This window comes from Canis lupus, chromosome 18 (genome assembly GCF_048164855.1).
Source record: "Canis lupus baileyi chromosome 18, mCanLup2.hap1, whole genome shotgun sequence".
Classification (NCBI taxonomy): domain Eukaryota; kingdom Metazoa; phylum Chordata; class Mammalia; order Carnivora; family Canidae; genus Canis; species Canis lupus.
The window spans coordinates 7,128,065-7,151,702 of NC_132855.1; the positions used below are offsets into that span (position 1 = coordinate 7,128,065).

The window sequence follows — 23,638 nt, forward strand, 5'->3', positions numbered from 1 at the left end:
TACTTTCTAGTTAAAAGAATGCAGATGTCTTTTGCTACCTTGAGTTAGGGGAGGTAATATAAGGTCAGAAAATGCCATGGTGAAACAACTTTCTCTATGAAATGAGAATGTACAGAGCAGTGGTCCTGTCTACCAGGAAAGGGCATGTAGGCGCTTAAAATGTATCTGTTGATGACATGGAGGCTAATGGCTGACTGATAGCTTGTTCACTAGTTTATTCACCATTTAATGATCACGTAGTATATGTCACTTATAATAAAGAGTTTGACTCCATTTCTTATTTTGACTGCTGACTTCTTTTTAAGCCTCAACGTCCATTTCCTCTGTGGCCCCACATCTGGGCAGAAGGCACATGTATGCTCCTCCTCCTTTGCCACTGTAGGGAAATTTATATCCCCAATCAAGGGACCTTTTCCCCAGCCCACTCCTTAGGTCCTGTAAAGATCCAACCTGTTCCCTCTAGTTTCCCACGCCAGCCAGGACCTGGCTTGTGTTCAATCAGCTCTCCCGAGGAGGAATAAAATTACTTGTGTGAGGAATAAAATTTCTTTCAAGTTCTCTTGGTGTTTGGAGTGTCATGAGCTTTGACATTCGAACCAAATTTTGGGTGGAGATCCTTCTCACTTCTGTGGTACTACATCAGTTAGTTAGCATACAAAGTCAAGTGAGAGTAACTAACCCAAAGAATTTAGAGTCAAATTGGGAAGACAAACTACTAATGATTAGGAACGTATTAAATGCTTTAACAGATGTATGCACAGGGTGCTATGGGAGCATAGAGGAGGGACAGTTAAGGATCTTAGACTAGGTGATAATGAGTAAATGTTAGTATACAAAACGGGTATGTGGTAGGTGGAGGTAGGGAGTATTCGAGATCAAAGGAACAGCCTATATGAGGGCTGAAAAGTAAAGGATCCTCTGCTGTATTCAGAGAAACAGATGGTCTAGCAAGGCCAGAGGGAAGAGAGGGTGTCAGGGACGAGGACGGAAAAAGAAGATCTTCAAGAGCATCATGTAAAGCCAAGTGGTCTTCATGTGCACCAAATTTTTCATCATTAAATGTGTACACCATCTGCCTTTCACTTGGAGGATTCAATGAAGGGTCACATATATAAAAACATTTCTGCAATATTTAGGGTAATGTAACCATAATCCTGAAGAAGTAACTGTGACCAATGCAGAATGGCACAAGAGATTCTTTTAAAGTCTTTATGATGGGAAGAAATCACTTTTTGTTTCTAGGACCTCCTCTTCCCCTTCCTTACAGTCAGTTGCTGTCCTAGGACCCTACATATGTCTTATTCCTTACTATTTTCCCCTAATTCCCTAAACAGGCTAATAAATCATACATTTAAAATCAGTGCAGTATTTCACTTGGAAAATTCTGCTTGCAAGAATGGACACATACTAAAATTTAGTATGTCTGACTTGTATCATCATAAAGGTACAAAAATAAATTAAAAATTGCAGTGCCAAGCAAAAGGTAAGAAACTTAATCTGACATACCGGGATATTTTTTTCTTCAAGGAAGTTTTATAGTAAATAACACTGAGAACTTTGGAAAACATAAGATCTCAGTTCAATTTTATAATGCAGCCCTAAAAGAAATGAAATGAACTTTTTAAAATTTGGGGTTCAGAAAAAGAAAGGAATGCTTCGTATGAGATTTAACTGGATATTGCCCCTTTCTTTGCTATTTGGGACATTCAGAATATAATTTCACAGATGATATATTTTTCTTAATGTGATTTTCAGACTACATCTAATGGAAAATGCCTGGTTAGGATTAAGAGACATAGTACAGATGTTAAACTACATTTGCATGCAATTATTTCTAAAACAAATGCCAGGGTACAGAGTCTATTGAAATGGCTTTCAGGATGGCTGGCACAATGTATTAAACCAGCTTCCAATTTCTGAGTAAGTCTATCTTCTGAATATTTCAAATCAAGACACCGAGCACAGAATAAACCTTAGAATTTTCACGTTGGCCCATTGTCCAAGAATGGATGGACATAGGGTTAGAACCCAAGGATTCAGTGTAGGGATTTAACATTTTTTAAAGCAAAAGCCTTTATTGCTTAATGTAAAAAAAGCCTGTATTTTGTGTATTAATTTTCCTGCCTGGAAAAAAAATTACTATAAAATAAATTAAGCTAATGATTTAATATGTGGAATAAAACAGATAGTAATAAATTAGATGTGCTGTGGAGCCCTCAACTTGTTTTGGGGCTTTTTCTTCAGAAACAATAAAAAGTATCCATAAAGTTATTAAGTTTTTTTGCTAGTAGAAATCTCACTTTAGCCGATGGTCTTGTAGTGATGCGCTTTTAAACATCAAACTAGAAATAAGACACTCTTGGAATAAAAATACTTCTGAAAGGCATCTGTCACCAACCTTATCAGGTATATCAAAAGGAGTGAGTGGCAAGACTAAAAGGAAGCACCCATCGCTTTGCTTCTGTAGGGCATCGTGCCTTCACAGAGGCACTGACCCTACATGTCCTTGGAGTTTGTGGACTGGGCAGGACCTTTAATTACCTCTCAGTGATCTTTTCCATGAGGATATATTTTTGGGTTTGGACTTGATTCCATGAATGAAGTATGCAGAGCAACTGCTATATCTATTATGTATCAAAACAAAACACTGAATCATACTTTGATTTGTCCAAATTCAGAAAGTACCAGCATCTCCTTTGCTGTGCGCTTTATTCCTCGGTGGGGAGGAATTCAAATCATGTCACCCTAGGAATTTACGAGGGAACTGGAAGTTGTGGCAGTTCCTTTTCTGATCCCTGCGGGGCAAGCAGCAGCAGCCCTTGGATCAGCTACTTTTTATCCGCTGTTGGTCTCAGCGGCAGCTGCTTTTCTTGCCAATAATGATAAATGATAGGCTCTTTAATGAGGAATAGAGACGGCAAGCCGCACACACAGAAGCTTATCTTGTTGGCATCTCTGATTATAATTTGCTCCCTATCAACCTCTTCCCCCTCCTGACGGTGAAGTAGAGAGGAAACCTGAAGAGGATCAATTATTTAAAAATAGTACTCTTTCCAACAGAAACTCTCTTACCATTAGACATAGAAAACTCTCATAATGCCAAGAAAAATGCCAGTGAGGTCCAGCACTGCTTCTTACTTTTTTTTTTTTCATATCAAAAGATTATTCCATACATTGTTGGGTAAAAACTTCATCAAGTCCCACTGCCTTCTCAACAGTGCCTCCCAACAGGTGGAGATGATGAAGTAGAACAGAGAAAGGAATATCGCAATTCAGAGTCACTCCAGTAGAACCTTCTAATGGCAGTGCTGATGGAGACTCCTCCACGGAGGGGGCTCCATGCATGCCCCCATCCCTTTCCTTGAGAACCACAGCTTTAGCTCACCTGCAAGTCAACCTAGATTCTATACAATGAAGACAATCAAGAAAAAGCAGTATTCTCATGTAGTATCTTGCGATCCCTGTTATTTTAACTTGTTCTCCCAAAATGAAAAATTTGAGAGGTATTTTGGACAGACATAAAAAGGCACATGCTATCAGTGATTAATACCACGGTAAAAAGCACAGGAGTTGGAATCAGATTGACTTGAACTCATGTTGCAGCTCAAACGACCAGCTCTGTGACCTTAGATAATGTAATTTAACCTTTCCAAGCCTGTTTCCTGTTCTGAAATAAGACAGGATAAATAAATACATTACCAGGTACATCAATGAGCACTGAATACAGTCTAGCCAAGTGAAATAAAATCCTTAATGCTTTAGGATCTCTTTTTTGTTAAAGAAAAGGAGGCATTAAAAAAGAATGGGATGTAAGAAATGTGACTTCTCTAACATCTCCGGCTAATGCCTCAGCTTTCCTTTTCATTGGCCTGGTCACCCATTTCGATATGATCACCCACAACACCTGTCACTAACGGGCTGAAGAGGCCAGCTGGGGACTAAGATAAAATCCTTTTTTGGGCAGAGGAGTCTGTGTCATGACATTCAGCAAATACAAAATCCTCACACAGATCCATGAGTGCCCTAGTAGTAAGAGGCTGTGCTGTATTCACAAAACATGGTTTAAAATATCAAAATGAATGTTTGGCCCTTAAAAAAGTCAAAATACAATCGAAGGTAACTAGATAATAATTTTACTAGAAGGTAAAATTATTAAAATAGACATAAAGCAATTTCTCCAAAGTATATGTTTTTGAGAGTTTAGACCCATCAAGATGGACAGCTGAGAGGAGTTCTGAATGAGAAAAGATGGAAGAAACAAAAAAAAAAAAAAAAGGGAAGAAAGAAAAGATGGAAGAGGAGCAAAAGCTATCACAGTAATCATTCTGCATAACAGAAAGGAAATAGTAGCCCAGTGCCACGGTTAACTCAAACTTTCAGAAAACCACCATGACTATACATGTACTAAAAACAATATAGAATTGCCATTTTTAAAGGTATGAAACAGTTTGCCAAGAAAGATATTGTCAAATTTTAGAACTGTATTACTGTCTATTAGAAATTATTCATTTCTAAGCCAGGGCCAAGTTTCATTATCCAATAGCTGCTCTCAAGAATGAAGCTAATTTACATTTAAAATAGGAATACAGTCTACTCTTTAAAAGCACAATGGTAAACACACCAATTTGACAATTACATTAATATGAGTATTTGCATAATCTGTCTTCCACACCTGTTCTTAATTTGAAGCAGCTGCAGGACAAATCACATCACACTAATCTCAACGGGTATGTGTGTGTTCCAAACAGTAATGCACGCATCTTATTTTTCAAAGATCTCTTATTTTTTAAATGTTTCCTGACTTTTAAACAACTGGCGAAAGTTTTGTAGACGCCATCGTATTTATTTGGTTAATATTAATTAGTGGAATAGCATAAAACCAAATAATACTATCCCTTACATTTTGGCCTCCTCTGTTTTGACACATGATCATACTGATTTTTTTTTGGAGTATTTTTTTTTAAATAACATGTAACATGTATTTTATTTACACCAAAAACGATTAAAAGGAACAAGAAAAATTATCTAGAAAACTTCAGTAAGAAATATAACCAGAGAACCAATAACACATACATTAATGGGAGAGTGAAGCCATACCTACAAATCATCTGGAAATGTATTTGCAACACAGATAATTGTGGCATCTTTTGCAACATCTTTTCTAAACTGGGTTCCATTTATGTTTTGACAAACCTATATCAGAATTACAAGCAGAGATTTACTTTCATCTTTTAAAGGATCCACTTTGGATTTGTGTGCATTCAAACACATCCTCAGTGCCATCAAAAAGGAAGTCAGGGGATCCCTGGGTGGCGCAGCGGTTTGGCGCCTGCCTTTGGCCCAGGGCGCGATCCTGGAGACCCGGGATCGAATCCCACATCAGGCTCCCGGTGCATGGAGCCTGCTTCTCTCTCTGCCTCTCTCTCTCTCTCTGTGACTATCATAAATAAAAAAATTAAAAAAAAAAAGGAAGTCAGTTTATTATTGCTACATATTCTTATACTTCATGTATTTAAATCATTCAGTTAGATTCTAGCGGATAGAATATGAGACACCACGTAATCTGTCAACAAATCTGTCTCTCTTTAATCTTCTGTTATGAATGGGAAACGAAATTAGAGCTTTCTAAAGATGTTACTTATTTCCTGCAAACTGAATGAGAGCATGCACAGTAATGAACTCGAGCAACGAAGATGATCTGTTTGTTTGCATGCTGTTGACTTCCACAGAGGTAAACACCGAATGGCTGAATTCTTAGCTCAGTACTTCATTCAGAATCCTAATTTTACAAGTGCTTTCGTTAGAGTAGAAGACAAAAATACCTAAGACATGCAAGGGAGCTTGCATTTCTATGACATATTTTATGCTCATTAGTTAGCAATTCTTACCCTAAGAGAAATCGAGATTCAGAAGAATTAAGTGACTCACTCAAGTTCTCAAAACCTGTATCATCATCATTATGGTCTGGGTATTTTGACCCCAGAATATTTTTTCCTATAACTCAGAGCTGTTATTCAAATGAATAATAATCAGGAGGATAGATAAACAGGAGAGGTGTTTGTTTTTTTTTTCTAACAATGTTTCTTTTTTCTTTCACGTCACAGTATCTGAACTATTTCAACTCATGGCTTCAAATGTACTAGAAACCACTGTTTCAAAAGTGATTATAATAAGAGAAAAGAACTATTTTCTATTTAGATAAATATAGTGCAAGTTTTTTTTTTTATTTTTTATATTTTTACCGAGAACCAAGACTGGTTACTCTAGGAGTAGAAAAATAATTTTTATTACTATATAATTTAGGCAATAAAACCAAGTTATAGTGATTGTGAGAAAAGCAATTTTCACAGCTGTGACCTCTATATAATTATATTTCTAAATATTCCTTATTTTATTTTTCTTCATTAAAAACCTTACATATGTAATTGAGCACACAGAAAAGTACTCTAAACAGATAAGCTGGCATGTCATGGGGTACGTGGAACATAATGGAATGAAAACTATATTTGTATGTGATGAATATGCACATTGTATAATATTCTAACAACAAATTTCACTTTTTCTCTGAGTATCAGAATATTTTAACCTCAATAAATGAGTTGTAAATTTCTAAATTTTAAAATAATCTTGTTTCTTTTTGTTTTTGCTAGCAAGATAAAAACTAGCTCATTATCAAAGTTAAAAGCTTTTGACACATAACACATAAAGGAGGCTAATTTTTTTGTAAATGTAAGCCACAGAAAAGGTATTTTGTTTTGCTAAAAATAGAGCATTAGGATAAGAAACTTCAGAGCTAGAGATGGAGTCAAATCTTCTCAGTTGACAGAAAATGAGGTTACACAACTAAACTGCCTTTTCCAAGGTCACACAGGTACTGAGAGGTGGAGTCGATCCTTGAATCCAAAGCCTCTCCTGACTCCATAGAAACTGGCCTCTTACTTTATCACAAAGCCTCAGCTGAACACTGACGGGTCATCTACAACATCTTCATGCTTTTCTAGGTCATAAACTAAGCTATACTCCAATGGATGAATATACAAATAAATCTTACATTGAAAAAGATCTATAAAATAAAAAGCCATGTTCATTTCTAGACTGGCCTATGGTGCCACACAGACACACACAAAAATGCAGGTAAACACATACATACATGTGTTAACAGGATCACTGGGAGGCTGGAGTTCAGGTGAAGTTCAATTCTTTATACTCTTCTGAACTGCCTGAATTATTTTTGCAAGCACATATTGATTTAATAATCATCTAAAATTAAGCTACTTGTATATTGAAAACAGAATCTAGAAAAGTTGTTATATTTTTCATACAAGTTAACTCTTAAAAACCTTTACTATCATGAAGAGTCAGCACTTGAGTACTCTGATTTTTCTTATTAAAACAGAATTTAGGGGCACCTCAGTGTCTCAGTTGGTTAAGCACCTGCCATCAGCTTGGGTCATCATCTCAAGGTCCTGGGATCAAGCCTGGCATCGTGCTCCATGCTCAGCAGGGAGTCTGCTTGTCCCTCTCTCTCTACCCCTCACCCTCACTCATGTCCTTTCTCTCTCTCACTCCTTTCTCTTTCTAAAATCAATTTTTAAAAATCCTAAAAATAATAAAACAGAATGTATACTCTTGCCTTAGTCTCAGCAATGCAGAAAAATAAAAACCTACTACCCATAGCATAGTAGTTTCTTTTTAAATGTGAAGAAATTATTAAAATACTTTTCTCTCCTTTTTCTTCTGCTTGTTAATCTAGGTAAACCCCCTTTGTGATCGGCTCTTCCATTTTCCCTTTAATCATCTCTATCACATTACTTGTTATCCTTAGACTTGTTTTCATACTTCAACACCCCCCTTAGATTCTGGAACTCAGTCCTAAACAGATTTTAAAGAACCATAAACAAAGCCTCAGGAGGCACAAAAATGGAGAAAACTGTATTTTGCTTAGTCTATAAGTGATGGCTGATTCACTAAACACCTAGAGAAAAGAAAAATCCAATTTATTCCATAGAATGCTCTAAAAAGCCATAACTGTCAAGCAGGGTGCTTCTTTTTTTTCAAACACCTTAAACCACTGAGTTTTGTTTAAAATGGCTTAGAAGAATGGTTATTATCCTGAATTTTTATCTAGCCAGATTGCCAACACCCCGAGGATAAGAACATTTTTGAATCCCCTATGGTACCTGGTGTCTGCCTAGCAAAGTGTCTAACACACGGAGGGCATTTAGTCACATTTCTTTGATGGATTGATTGACTGAGGATGTAAATTCTAATACATGGAAATACTGTAAACCACTTTTGAAATCTTACTGCTGTTTTGTTTTAAGCTTGCGGTTTTTCCACGGGAGCATGATAATCATTTGTTTCATATGAAATTCTACAGAGTAAGATTTTCAATTTATTTCTGCATTACTCCTGAACTCTCTTTTTATTAAGTAAGTATCTATTTAAATATAGGAGGAAATAAAAAGGTGGTGGGTGGGGAGAAAACATAGTAGCCAACCTCTGCTTTAGTTTAGCTGTGCTGGAAATTATTGAATGGGAATGCCAAATAAAATAACTACATCAAAATTGCTTAGGTAATCATTTCTAATTTGGTTTAAGAAATATTTCTCACTTTCAATTATTCTGAGAACAGATGTTTCTTTTAAAGCCATTTGTATTGGCATGACATTGTGAATCAATGCTATTTTGGCCCCTCAGTGATGGCAAACTATATATCGTAGCATCGAGTAATCCATTTATCAGTGCCTCATCAGAAACCTGAGTTTTAATGCTCACTGCTTCAACAAGTTCTTGTATCCTCAAAGACTCAGGAATCACTAATCAGAAAGTAGCTGAGTCTTTTTATTTTATTATTATTTTTTTTACACTCTATGTATCTCTGTATTTCATTAGATGGACTTCAATACTCTAGTATTTATCAAAGGGGTTGCAAAATGGGGCCTGAAGGCCAGAGCAGTGGAGAAAGAGAAGAAAGAAAAAGAAAATAGATAAATGAAATAAAGAAAGAAGGGAGGAAAGAGTGAGAAAAGGAGACAAAGAAAGAAATGGATATCTTCTACAGAAGGAAAATGAGCTCTCAAGTATTGTTTATTTCTAACCCTTCCTTCTTCCTTGCACCTTGTCTACCATATGCCTCTCTGCACTAGGAAGGTTTAGGGTTTGAGCTTCCAGGCTGTGATATGCAAAATAACTGTTGCAAGTAAGTATTAGAAATGAAATGAAAATAAACCCTGTAGAGAAAGAGCAAGATAAAAAAATAGGTAGGCAAATCCTTAAAAAAAAATCACAATTTTACTAGAGAATAAAAATAATACAGTTATTTGGCTTATTTTCTTTGCTCTCTGTATGTCTCTAAAGGAAAGTTCATTATACTATTTCCTTTGTTTGAAAGATACAACCCCAGTTGCACTAATTCCATAAACTATGGATTTTAAGAGGAAGATGGACTAAATTCCTATTAATTTCAACCTGGATAATTACTACAAAGGACCTATTAGAGAAGGTAAGATTATTAAAAATCATTATGCATTTACAGAATCTCAGATCCAAAACAATGATTAATTCTTTTCTTAAGATTTTATTTATTTATTCATGAGAGACAGAGAGGCAGAGACCCAGGCAGAGGGAGAACCAGATTCCCTGCAGGGAGCCTGATGCAGGACTCTATCCCAGGACCCCAGGATCACCACCCAGGCCAAAGGCAGATGCTCAACCACTGAGCCACCCAGGTGCTTCCATATGATTAACTCTTATTCTTATGGTGCCCTGGATGAAGGGATGACAAACACTCAGCAGAATAATCCCCATTGGTTGGGCAGAGTCACATACAGCACAAGGACCTCTCATTCTTACTCCACCAGAATGGTCAGCCTTCAACTAGTCAGGCAGCTGGAGACAGAATGGGAAAACTCTGCCTGAACCCACACTGAGGATTCCTGAAAAAATGATTCAGTCATTTCCAAGTTTTTATTTTTATTTATTTGTGTGTGTTTTTTTTTTTTTTTTTTTTTTTAGAGGGAGTGGGGAGGGCGTAGAGGGAGAGGGAGAGAGAGAGAATCTTGAGCAGGCTCCACGCCCAGAGCAGGGCCTGATGGGAGGCTGATCTCATAACTCTGGGATCATGACCTGAGCCTAAATCAGGAGTCAGATGCTTAACCGACTGAGCCGCTCACCTGGGCACCCCATTCATTTCCAATGTAAAGCATGGTTGAAAAAGGTGACCTTGTAATCAGATGGAACTTATATTAAACCCTGGGTCCTTGGGAAAGTTACCGAGCCTTTCCGGCTCTGTGATTCCTGACAGGTAAAATGGGAATAGCACTAACCAGTTCTGGGTTTAGGTGGAAACAAAATAACCAATCAGGGGGAAAGTACCTGAAACACAGAACATGGCAGGAACGCATACAAGTCAGTGGATCTGGAGGTAAAGAAAACAAGGTTTCCTTGGAACTTCTAGATGCCCCATAAAATACCTTTTTATCCTAGTGTGGTTGTTTATTAGTACAGATAATTGCAGGAAATATAGAAAAGGTATGGAATTTGTCTTCTAGCTTCACTGTAGCTGGAAGGAAAGTTAGGACTTTTATGAGCTTTCCAACAATACCACAACCTAATATATAACAGCCAAATGAAAAATTTTCTCCTGACCTTATTTAAAATTTAGCTTCTATGACTGCTTTTTAAAATTTTTTTTATCACCCTTCAAAATACACTGGCTTCTCTACTTGCAAAATAGGCATATGCTTTATTTAAACTTCCCAGTATTTGTCCTACTGCCCATGCATGTTGCACCAAGATGCTTAACCAGCCCTGACAAGTATCAGTAGCAACTTCCTGGAGGGCAAGCATCACTCTGCTTAGCTGACTTAGCATTGTGCTTTACCTAGTACTGAATATCTACTGAATCTTTAATATTTCAGTTATCACTGAAAATATTAAAACTTACAGTGAAGCCCTATAACCCACTGTCCTTTGGTCATGTTAATACATAGGTTTGTGTCTTTCTAAATTTTCCTAGAAGAAAAACAACAACAAAACTTCTTGTCACCACAGTATCTCAAGTCATAAAATCTCTTTTCACGTATCCCTTAGGCCACATGAGTTGGTACTAACATCTGTGGTAAATTGTGGGTGGCAGGCAGTATTAGGTACTTACTATAGAATTAATCCTCTCCTTTTTCTCTATGAAAAGGACCCGAACTTTGTCTAGTGTAAAAATACCCCGTTAAATGTAATCAGTTTTCCAAATTTAGCTTAAGCAATGCATGTTCATATGCTGCTGTTCAGGCCAATGAGAAGGAAGTAGAAGCTACTGTGTAGGGTTTCTTGGAACACTTGTTCCTACAGGGGGACTGATGCAGCAGGCCCACACTTATTTGTATTTTGTCATCCCCTTGTTCTACCTGGAACATGGACATTATGCCTGGAGAAGGGGCAGCCGTCTTATGACTGTGAACACAAAGGCCACACAGGGGCAGAGCAGGTGAAAAGAAACTCTGGTCTTTTGTGTCACCAGCCTGATCTGGACTGCATGTCTAAGAAGTTCATGTTTCATAAGAAAAATAAATCTGTATTTCTAAATAGAGCAGCTGATAAACTCCATAGAAACTTAGTATTTTAGTGGAAATACTCAAAATGCACATGATTAAAGCAACAGATATATACTCAACTTATAAAAGTTATAAATCATACAGAAAGTATAGTTCCTTGACGACATTTGAAAGATCCTCACATGTCATTTGTAATCCTGTACCTTTCCAAATAAAGTTTTTTTTTTAAGATTTTATTTATTTATTTATGAGAGACACAGAGAGAGGCAGAGACACAGGCAGGGGGGAAGCAGACTCCTCACAGGGAGCCTGATATGGGACTCGATCCCTGGATCGGGGACCACGCCCTGAGCCAAGGGCAGACGCTCAACCACTGAGCCACCCAGGCATCCCCCAAATAAAGTTTTGTTAAGCAGACTTCTTATTTCCGGTTCCCTAGTAAAAGTATCATTGATATCTAGTACAGAATAATGAGGCAGTAAATCTTATTCAAAAGAAACAGACTAAATAGGGGGAAAAGAGCTGATTGTAAGCAAAATACTAAGTGTATACAAAATTAATAAACCAGAAGATAAAATCAGGAAAGAAAGTATTTAAGATAAAAGGAGAAAGAATTCGTTGTTATTGTTAAATAAATACATTACACGTTATCAACACAGGAAAAGGAATCAGCCAAAGTATTATTCAACAGACTGCCTAACTAGAGCAAAGACAAGATATATTAGCAACGTGAGAGAGGGGTGGGTAATGTGACCTGAATCATGCAACTAATCTAATCACATAACTGAATCTTTATAACTAATATATGTGGGATAACAAAATAGAAGTATGATCTGGGTTCTGGAAATATACATAGGGAAGGGATTATTTCCCTCTGAAGAGTCAGAGAAGACTTGAGGGAATAGGGCCTTAAAGTTTGTATAGAGAGTTTGGCAACTAGATAACAGAGGGTGGGTGGGAATGACCTTCTAAATTAGATGGTGAAATGGCACAAAAGTGAGTCGGTGTCAAAGTTCTTTCAATTTTAAAAAATTTCTTAAAAGATTGATTGATTGATTTATTGATTGACTTGAGAGACAGAGCCACATAGAGGGAGAAGGAGAGGGAGAAGCAGACTCCCCACTAAGCAAGGGGGCAGTTGTGGGGCTCAATCCCAGGACCCTGGGATCATGACCTGAGCTGAAGGCAGATGCTTAACCAACTGAGCCACACAGGTGCCCCTCAGCCCCTCAAAGTTCTTTTAGTTCATGGTACCCTGGAAAGTGCCTAGTATATGAGAAACAACCTGTAAACATTTGTGAATGAATGAATAAATAAATCCATGGCACACTTAGTAAGCAGTAAGGAGTAAGTCATGGTTGTAATGTATCAGGTATATGCTGATGTACAGCCTTTTGTGCCACGGTGAGAGGTTGAAGAAAAGGGCAATTTTCACAGTAGGGCAAAGGAATATGGCCCATTCAGATTAGAAGGGTTTATACCTGGAGATTATAAACACAATCAAGCAAAGTTGATGAAAACTTCAACTGGATAAGGGTAGGGAAGGATAAATAGCTTCAGTTGCAAACAACTTAATCTGGGTTGAAATGTCCCAGTGTGTAACTGAAAAAACATACCTGGAACCTCAGAGGAAGGAGGAACTTGATTATAGACTAGCCCTGGTCAATGGACACCACAGGTTTACACAAAATGTACTGTGTGCCAGACACTGGAAATGTGAAGACGAATAAGACAGTCCAGGCCTTCAAGGAACATAGAGTAATTACGATTCAGTGTGATACATACAAGAATGGGAGTAGGAACACGACATAGAAGTAATGTATAGAAAGGAATAATTAATTCTACACGGTGTATGTGTGGCAGGAGGAGGTATCAAAAGAGACTTCACAGAGTGGCTGACAATGGGAATGTTAAAGCTACCCAGAAGTTTTCTAGATGAAGGTGGAGAAGCGCCTATTGAGAAAAGAAAGGCAGGGTCAGCTTTGTGGAGATGCAAAGCAAAGTTAGAGAAATTGCTGCTCATATAATATGTAAAAAGTACGTGGTGAACCATGAGATCAGCATCCCGGGGCCATTACAGCAGCCAGCTATCTTTGAAGCCAATGAGCCTTTTCCTTAAGGTCTCTAACATGGAAAGGGAGGCCAATTAGGCAAGGTTGGTCTGTACTGAGGACTTCAGAAAGCAGATATTATTTTTATTGTTTTAGATTTTTAAAATTTGTTTTGAGAGTGAGTGCCCAAATGAGCAGGAGAGGGGCAGAGAGAGAGACAGAATTTCAGGCTGAATCCACGCTGAACGTGGAGCCCAACGTGGGCTTGCTATCACAATCCTGAGATTGTGGCCCTAGACAAAGTCAAGAGTTGGAAGCTTAACCAACTGAGCTACCCAGGTGCCCTCCAGATACTATTATTTTTTAAATCAAAGATAAGAAGAGATTGAGTTCATCAGTGATGATGATTTTACTGACTGACAGTACTGATGAGAACCAACTGAAAGTCAAAAGTAAAATTCTGACGATATTGTTGGAAATGATCCTGGAAAAATTAGAGACATCTCAAGAAACCTAATCAGGGGCTTTTAATTAGCTCTGATTTAAAGATACATACACACAAACACACATAAAAAAAGCAAACAAAGAAAAAAAAAAACAGAACAGAGATTCAAAGAGTGCTAAATCTGGCAGGAGCATGAAGTATCAGTAGTCTAGCTTTTTCATTGTGTAGGTTGGAGAATAGATTCCCAGAGGGGAAAAATGACACCGTATATTAATAAGAGAAATCAGATTCAATACTTTTTTACTACAGGGACCCACTGTTGCAGAAGAGGAGTCCTGCATATTACTCTGCAGACCAGTTGTATTAGAATCTTCTGGATAGTGTAAAATATTTTCATTTTCCAAAATCCTATCCCCCCCAAAGTTTTAGCCAATGGTCTGGGGTGGACTCTAAATTCTCCACTTTTTAAAGGTTTTCATGCAATCTCTGGGATTTGAAAACCATTGGCCTAAATATACTCTTAAGACTATGTAGGAAAAAAAAAAGAGTATGTAGAAGACTAGTGATGGTTACTAAGGGAAATATATTCACCTGTAATAAAGAGAAAAACTGCAATGATACCCTAGTGTTTGAGAGACTGAATCTTTAATCATATTTTAATCACCAATTAATATGTTTTAAATGTCTATAACATGCCTGGTTTTATGGGAAGAGAAGACGAATATGAAAAGAATGAGTTTATTCTTTTCCTTTTTTTTAAGAGATCCTATTGAAGAATTTACTAGTTTTTCCGTGAGACAATAGATTTTCCTCACATCAGCACATTGTAATGTTGTGTGTTTCTTGGTTCATCACACGAGAACTTGTGGTAGCACTCACAGTGGAAGATATCAAGGTGGCAGCTTTTACAGCAGTGTGAGCGTTAGCATTAGAAGTGTAAGAATTTATATACTGTGCAAAGGAATTTTCTGTCTATTTTGTGCTATCAAAATGTTTACCCACTAGGTACCACCTGTTCTATGTCTATGCTGATAAAACTACAAAAATCGGCATGATTAAACAACAAAGCCTTTAAAAAAATCACCACCAAATACCTTTAGGTAAGCCGGATGTGATTCAACTATGAACTGAATGTAAACAGAGACTCTCTCATTTCAGGGATAAAATATTAAGCTCAGAATGCGTGGACCAAACAGTCAACCAGCCATGGTCATTAAAATAAAGCTTCTACTCATCTACTAAACTTCGAAGAGGTCTTTTCATTCCCAAGACACTGCCTTCCTCGATGCCTTTAAAAACCTTCCAGGCAACTTTTACTCTGAAAGAGTACACCAGGTCATTTATTAATGTCACTGAGATTTCAATTAACGAGAAGGAAATGTTAATATTTATATCGAGTGCCTTTTTAATTCTTCAAATAAAATATCAGCAAGTAAGGTGGGGAAACTTGTACACTCTGGATTCTTCCTCATTTAGCTATCACGCAAGATCTAGTAGAAAGTTCACAGATGTTGGGATTGGCTTGATTATTTTGAAATGGACAAGTTCTAAAGTTCCAGGCATTATACTTCTGTAATTTTTCAGGCCTTGGAACTGAATCAAGTGTGGTGGAGGGAGGCTGAGGGAGTCTTGAGATTGCGGACTTCTCACATACATACATTAACTGCTTGGCTGTTCTCTACCTGTTCTCATTGATACAGGACAACGTGTGATGTTTAAAAAAAAAAGTATCTTAAAAAAATGAGATTAGTCAAGAGGTCAATTTTATTGAAAGCTGAAAGCTGTTAACTCACACGACACGTGGCGGGTGATTATGGTAGCTAGATTCAGAATAAGAATAGCACTGGGAAGGAGGCCTGCATAGATCTCTCCATATTTTTGAACTGGGAATTTCTTGAGTTTGAGGGTTCATGAAGATCTCAGGATGCATACCTTGTGAATGTCAAGGGTCTACTATAATTAGTTCTCATGAGTGGTTTCTTCCTCATCTAATCACAGAACATAATTTTCATCTTAAAAAATCTACTATACTATAGCAATTTATTAATATTTATTAAGTGCCTTTGGGAAAAGTAACTTAGTGCCCAGCCATAATTTAACTTAAAATGTGTTAGATTCTTATAATGAGCTTATATGATTTTCATATTAAGGTAGGGTGACTTAGATATTTTTGAAAGAACAATTCATTATACTTCTGTTTGATCATTTCAAATGCTGTGCTTCCAAATTCAGTGTTATTTAAATAATCCTAATCAGCACAACCTACGATCTCCATGAAAAACTGGCCATTTTAAAAGAACTCTTCCAAGCAATTCTAGTTTGAATATTCACCTCTCAATGAGTTTTCTGGGAAATCAGACAAAAGGATTTAAGGAATGATGGCAACAATTCTCAGGGTGACTTTTAAAGAGCCATCTATAAACGTTATTAGTACAAGAATTCTAGAACTAAATGAAATGCCCCAGGGTTCTAGGTCCTTCTAAGTAGCTGAGATATTTAAGAGCAGAGTTACTTTCATACTAAAACTACAACTTAAAAAAGCATAATGGAAACTTCTCTTGGGGCAAGATAAGAACTAAATAACAGACACCGGATTGTAAGAGGCAGCACAATTTTCCTATTTTGTTGGTAAGATGATATGCTAGGATATCTTTTGGGTTCAAGATAGAATCAAGTGATTACCGGCATTTAAAGTTACTCTTTTCTCAACATATGACTGAAGGTGACAGAGATTAAGCAAAATAGACCAGATTCCATGATGAGAGAAAAGAATAAGATAATAAAGGAAGAAAGAGTATAGTAGAAAAGGTGAAGGTAGCAGAGAAATTTTAAGAAGACCAACTGGAAATGTAGAATGCAGGATGATAGAAATGTATGAATAGAATCCACTGAGGAAACACAAGGAATCTTAAATGTAAGTGAATTTCAAAATAATTTCACTTTTTGTCCTTAATCATGTACTCACACTGTTCACTTTGTCATTCAATTTAGCTTGTACAACACCTCCAAACATCTTAAGATAAAATTCACAGCCTAAGTCTTAAATCCTATGGAGAGCTCCCTTAACAATATTAATGTTCTATTTCTTTCTTCCTCTCACTTTAGTTAAGATAGAGAAGTCAAGGGAATATGTTCTTAGAATCCTAATGGATTACACAATGAAACATGTGCTTGGGTAAAATTTAACCTCCTAGAAAGCAGTTTTCTTCCAGATTTAATTTATGGGAACTCAGTATTAGATATGCAATATACATTTACTTATACAATTAGAGACACAGCAATCTGAGAAACAGAAGTACATTTACTAATTCTCAATTTTCTATTTAACATTCATGTTAAAGTAAATTCCTCCCCCCGCCCCCCGCCATTTTTTGGGATCATTTTAGTATAGCAGATCCTAAGGGTTACTGGTAGATGACAAAGAAAGAGGTGGATTAAAAATCACCAGTGTCTCAGCTTAACATTGTATGTATGAAAATGCTCAACCTCACGAACATTGCTTAATATGGTTGACAAACTCCATCTTTTAAAAACTCTTCCATTCCTTGAACTTCCTTGATTTGTTAAATGGTAATTTGGTTCTTCTTTCCCCCTCTTTTTTTTCTCTGCTTCTTTCTCTTCTTGCCTCTAAAAAATATGGATGTTACTGAGCTCCTCTTGGTAAATCATCTTTTCCAGAAATCTTCTCCTCTCTCATGGATTCATTTATCACTTCTGGATTATTTCACAAATATTTCTTTCTGGCTATATATAACCTCTGTCAAGTTCTAATTTTCTAAATGTTTGCTACTTCAACTTACTTTTCTTGCCACCACCTCGGACTCAATTCTAGTTTGGGCTCAATTCATCATGTGTCTATTTAAGTAATTTTTAAAAAGTTTATCCTTAATCCAGATCCCTCACAATTCCCCTCCCCAATAACATCCTCCAAATGCTCCACTGTTGACTAGATCTTCACAAAACACTGGTTTGATCATATCACTTGCTTATGAAAAACCTTTAAAGCCTTGCTACCTAAACCATAGAGTACATACTTGTTAGCTTGACATTTAGGGCTCATACCATCTATACAAGTATTTACTGAGCTCTTTTATTCACGAGGCATTGTTAGCCACTAGAGATGAGCAGGACATTCATGGTCCCTGCTGACATAGAGCTCACAGTCTAGTAGGAAAGACAAACATTAAAATATAAGTTTACGTGGGGCAAGTGTGAAATATGGGTGTTGTGGGGACCTCTAGCAGGGGGAGATACTTGAATAATAGCTGGAATACTCACTACTGCTTTCTTATAAATTAGGCATTCATGGTGAATAGTGAAAACTATGGCCAAATAAAAGGAAAGATATTATAGAATATTTGTCATAACCTTGGATTAAGTATCAATTTTATGGAGCTGATCATAATGGGAATTATTTAATTCACTTATGTACAAGAATTTATGCTACTTTATACAATATTCTTTTTTAGTTTTCATAACAATCTTGCAACATGCGTATCCTTATTCCCTTTTTAGAGATGTGGTAACAGCCTTGAAGAGATAGACTCCAAGGACTCTACCCAAAGTCCTAATAATTAAGTAACGGCAAGGTAGGCTTCAGATTCAAAACACATATTCTTTCTCCTACATGCCATGAATGGATCATACACAAGTTTTCCACACAAACACACTTAGCAATGATGGACTGGACATCCTAGGGCCTCCTCCACAGGGTGTCAGCCTTGAGCAGCTGGCCACAGGTGGCAACATCACAATATTTTGAGGAAGATTTTATTCTGTAACATTCTTGTAAAACTGCTTATTTCACACTGCCTTTTAAGAAATGTTCTCTACCATAATGGGAAAATTAGGACTACACAAGGCATAGGCAGTCCTTGTGAATAGTTTTTAAGTTAAACTCCTTTAAAATTTATTATTTATGATATAAAAACAGTGTATTAGACTTAATGCTTAACTTTTGGATACACAGAAAATATAGATAAAAAAATCTTCTTAAATTATCTGCATCACAATAAATTTACTCAAATCCACATTGCAAATTTCCTTATGTTACTTTCAGTATTTGAAACAAAATGTGTTTTAGCTGTTCTCTAATTCTTACGTATTAGAAATCAGAAATTATGTTGAAAAGGAAGTATTCAATATTATTCTTTACCACTGCATGCATGAACTTTTATTATTTCCTAAAACATATTTGTCAATGTCTAATTCTATATCTATAGTATTTTCTCCCAAAATATGTATTTCATTATTTCTTTTTATACTTTATTCTTGATTTTTTCCTAGAATATAAATTGTAGAAGTGCTGATTAGTTTACTAAAGAATTTCTTGTTTTGCCTGCAGATGTTAATTTTAGCATTTTGGACTGAAGAAGTAGATAAAGGTAGAAATTCATTAAACTGCATTATTATCACAACCTATTTTAATGTAGATTATTAAAGTAAATACATAGGTAAAGTAATTCTTTACGTAGCTTATATTTCTCTTAAAATTATTTGTAAAACTACTTCAAGGCATTAAACAGAACAAAGTTTCCTCAGATATTGTACAAAATGACACTTGCACAGTGTTTCCAATTCTTTGATTCCAAAACATTATTTTTGGCTATGGTATGTTAATAAAAAAAAAGTGCCTTGTAACTGAAAACAAACAAACATACTCCTTAACTCATAAGCTAATACTCAAGATACGGCTATTCCTAAAAAAATTAAGATGCCTATAACTTACTTCAAAAAAAAAATCTGTAAGCACAGATTATAATATTTCGCCAATCAGCCCAATGTCTATTTTAGAAGTGTTACGTGGCTTCCTTAAACTTTTGTAACTAGTCTGTGGCAGAGTCAGAATAACACCCCTAAGTTTAACTCACTTTGGCTTTTTATTTGTCCATTCTTGAACTGTTTAGCACAGTTATTAAAAAATATTTAATTACCTATTGGCAAAGAGAAGCTTATATTAGATATTAACCTACGATGAAGGAAGTGATTACAGTACTATATACTAATATTCATCTAAGATAGCAAAGCAATGTCATTTACCTTAAATTTACGTCTCTGCTCTGCACAGCTGTTGAAGAACCACAAGTCTGTCTCATGGCTGTAAATGTAACAAGAACAATAATGCGACCAATTTTCATACCTAAACTAAATTAAGTAGATTTGTCATAGGCTAGAAAACTGATACTGTATTTTACAAAAGAAAATTTTGATTTACAGATTATGGAAGTGTGCATGTGTGCATATGCATATACAAATATGTGTCTGTGTGTGGGTGGGCATGTATGCTTTTAAAAAGAGTAAAAGAAGTTTACTCTTTTTAATCTCGAAATTAGTTTCATGAAATTGAAAGCATTACTTACTCTCTTTGGCTAACTTTTCTTTTTTAGGATCACTATGGGTATACTATGTCTAGGAACTGCTATGAGTGGATATAAATAAATATCACAAATCAAGAGAAGAGGCTGTCTTCAGCTGTTATATATGTTTTCTGGGGTGCATAGTAAGCATGTAAAGAAGAAACATCTGGTAATGCATAGGTTAATATCAGGGCCCATTTGCATCACAATCTTTATATATTATTCATCAATATGTCATTAATCAATGTACCTAATGATTGGACCTACTCAATTGGTGCTTTATGTAATGAATAGAAAATGTAAACATGTTTCAAATACATATATTCAGATATCTATACATGAAAGCGAAATTACTACTACAATTGGTACTCAAGCTTGTCAGATGTGATTTTTTTCTTTCCATTTAGTATTAGATAGGCTAATATCTATGCCATCTGTAGCACAAAACTCTGAAAAAATTTAAATGAAAAAATAATAGTAAATAAATACTATGCTAGAAATAGGATCTTTACCATGTCACACTTCAAATCTGGCTACCATTTTTCAACATTTAAAATAAATCAGTTGTGTGTAACAAGACCTAATATTGTTCTTGTGACTTGAGCCATCAAAACAGATTTTTAAAAAATCTGTATTTTTTCAAACTTTATAAAATAGTTCTCCATCAAAACTATATTTTAAAATGAAAAAACACACGCTCTTTTTTGTTCTTCTAACAATGTTTTGTGTCTGATAAAACACAAACCACCATGATCTATTATAAGCACAAAATACCTAGCCTTTACAAGTTCATATATTGAAACGTGTTCAATTATCTTTATGAATTTTAAGAGATAATTTATACCAATTCTACTTTGAAAGATTGGTTAAATTCTTAGTTAAGTAGAAAAAGAACTGATTGTGAGAAAATCATAAGAGATTTAAAGTGTTAATTTCATATTAAATGGTTAAGATTTTTAAGAAAAAATATTCAACCTTTTTCTTTAACATAAGTGGCTAATAGTGCAACTCACATTAAATGGTATTTGCAGATGTAAGGATAAGCATTACTTAATATCCTCATTTAACAACATATGTAACCTAGTATAGAATGCTGTTAGGTTTTAAACACAATCCCAGTATGCTTATAGTTGCTAAACTTATTAAATACTATGAAATACTAACTTTAGCCTCACATTATATTAATCACGGTATATATTTTGATGAAGAGATAAGTCTTCATTCATTATTTCTCAATTCTCATTCATAAAAACCATCTTTTCATTCCTATGACTTTCTGGCATTCGACTTGATTAAAACACAAAATAATAAAAAAACTACAGTTTTATAATTTATACAATGGAGATACATTCGTATTAATAGGCATCATAAAACACTAAATATAAGTGACACAAGAAAAGTCTTAGTAGTAATGGTTAGCACCTGCAATTGTTAAAAGGTATTTAAATTGCTTTCAATCACCCTTTCACAATAAAATAGCAAAAATTGAGAACTTCTCAAAATTTTATTTACACATCTGGTACATGAGCGACAATTACTGATTTTAGAGTCATTAATATTCCTACCATATGTGTGTGTTATCTAAGAAAAATTATGTATATTTTAGTTAAACAAAGTATCAAATCTTGCCTTCCAATGCAACAACAAAACAAAACAAAAAAGAAAAGAGAGAAAGAAAGAAAAGAAAGAAAGAGAAAAGAAAAGAAAAGAAAGAAAGAAAGAAAGAAAGAAAGAAAGAAAGAAAGAAAGAAAGAAAGAAAATCTAAAACCCAGCCATTCTTTCCAGAGATGCCCTGGTAACCAGAATAAAGAAACTTCTACTGGACTTAGCTTTGGGGAGGAAGGAACAACTATTTTGTCTATTTTGTCGAGACATGTTAAAACAGAATTAGGACGATATGTAGTGTGTTTCCCAATAGTCGAAACATCAGCTCCTACCTTTGGCTTATGCTGCCAGCATTTAAACCTCCTTTGCTATATACCAACAACAGTGAAAAACTCCTACTCTGAAGTCACAGTGAGGGAAAGATTTCATTTGCCATCTTCTGTGACTTTTATGTAAGTTTTTCTCTGTCATGCAAATATATGGCGAGGCTGTCATGGAATAAGACAATTCGATGGAAAGACTCCAATCACTGTCATTACTTGGGGAGAGATGACAGTGAGGAAAGTGTGTCGCCATAAAATTACTGATTAGTTTAAACAACAGAGTGTAAAATTTATTTTTAAAAAAATCAATATGAATCTTAAACTCAGGCTGATTCAACAAAACTTTTGCAATCATGGCAGACATTTGAACTTTAGACTATTGGAACACATCCCCTCTCCACAAGTCCTCCTTCTTCCCACCCACCTCCCGCAAATGGGTCTGTTCCCAAGAATATACATTCTCATCTCAAATTTGTCTAGGGACCAAAAATTTAATCCAGCTTTTACATAATAAGTAGTTTCTGGATTGTGTAGATCAGTAGCCTATAATTCCCTGTCATACATACTAAACTTCAGGAGGCCATCATATAAGACTTAGTTACTAACATCTGGGAGTACACCTGAAAATGAAAATAGACACCTAGGCCAGAAAAAATTCCAAGACTGTTTTGGTAAAATAAAGCAACAAGGAAGATGCTTACTGTTTTTCAAACTAAGCTTACCTTATCAGATGTGTACGTAACACATGATTCAGGAAAAACCACTGCTTATCTTTCAACAGAGCTGATAGACATTTTGAAAGATGTTTTATGTAACCTCAGATCCTACCTACCACACATTTAATAATTACACCCTAAAAATGTTTCTTCCCCCCAAACAATGTTCTATGTACTCTGGGTAGGATTATACAAAACAATGGTTATATTATATAACAAAAAGTTACTTTAAAGGACATACATACTATCAGTTTCACAAGACAAACATAGGGAATAAGGACAACAAACTCCAGAATGTGTTTTTATAACTGTAGCAACAGCAATAACTCCTTGGCAAACTCAAACAGTTTTTTTGGCAACCCTGGAGGTTTTCTGCATTTGTCACTTGGATACAACTGCGGAGGGTTGTCTAAGACTGCTTTGTCTCCTTCCATACCATCTTACTATGGCTTTGCTTTTAAGGAAGAAATTTCACATTTTACTTTAACTTGTTTGTAAGTAAAATTCCGTTAAAATCCCACAAGGGAGTTTTATACAAAACTTCTTATGCCTATGTATACCAAATGTGGTTTCTATATAATTTTTGTAA

The 23,638-nt window shown here is 35.7% G+C and overlaps 1 protein-coding gene across 26 annotated transcripts in view; it reads right to left on the bottom strand.

Annotated features, from left to right (window-relative positions):
- FOXP2 (forkhead box P2) overlaps nucleotides 1-23,638 on the bottom strand; it is a 554,812-nt gene that overhangs the window by 129,042 nt on the left and 402,132 nt on the right. For 3 of the 26 annotated variants that reach the window (XM_072783386.1, XM_072783387.1, XM_072783388.1), the window contains exons 3-4: nucleotides 20,088-20,145; nucleotides 10,378-10,420 (exon numbers count right to left, since the gene is read on the bottom strand). The exons of 21 other annotated variants lie outside the window; for them this stretch is intronic. In XM_072783386.1, coding sequence (XP_072639487.1) covers nucleotides 10,378-10,420; nucleotides 20,088-20,143 — 99 coding nt within the window. In that variant the 5' untranslated portion in view covers nucleotides 20,144-20,145. The remainder of the gene's footprint in view (nucleotides 1-10,377; nucleotides 10,421-20,087; nucleotides 20,146-23,638) is intronic. 2 more of the 26 variants (XM_072783392.1, XM_072783391.1) reach the window with 1 other exon arrangement.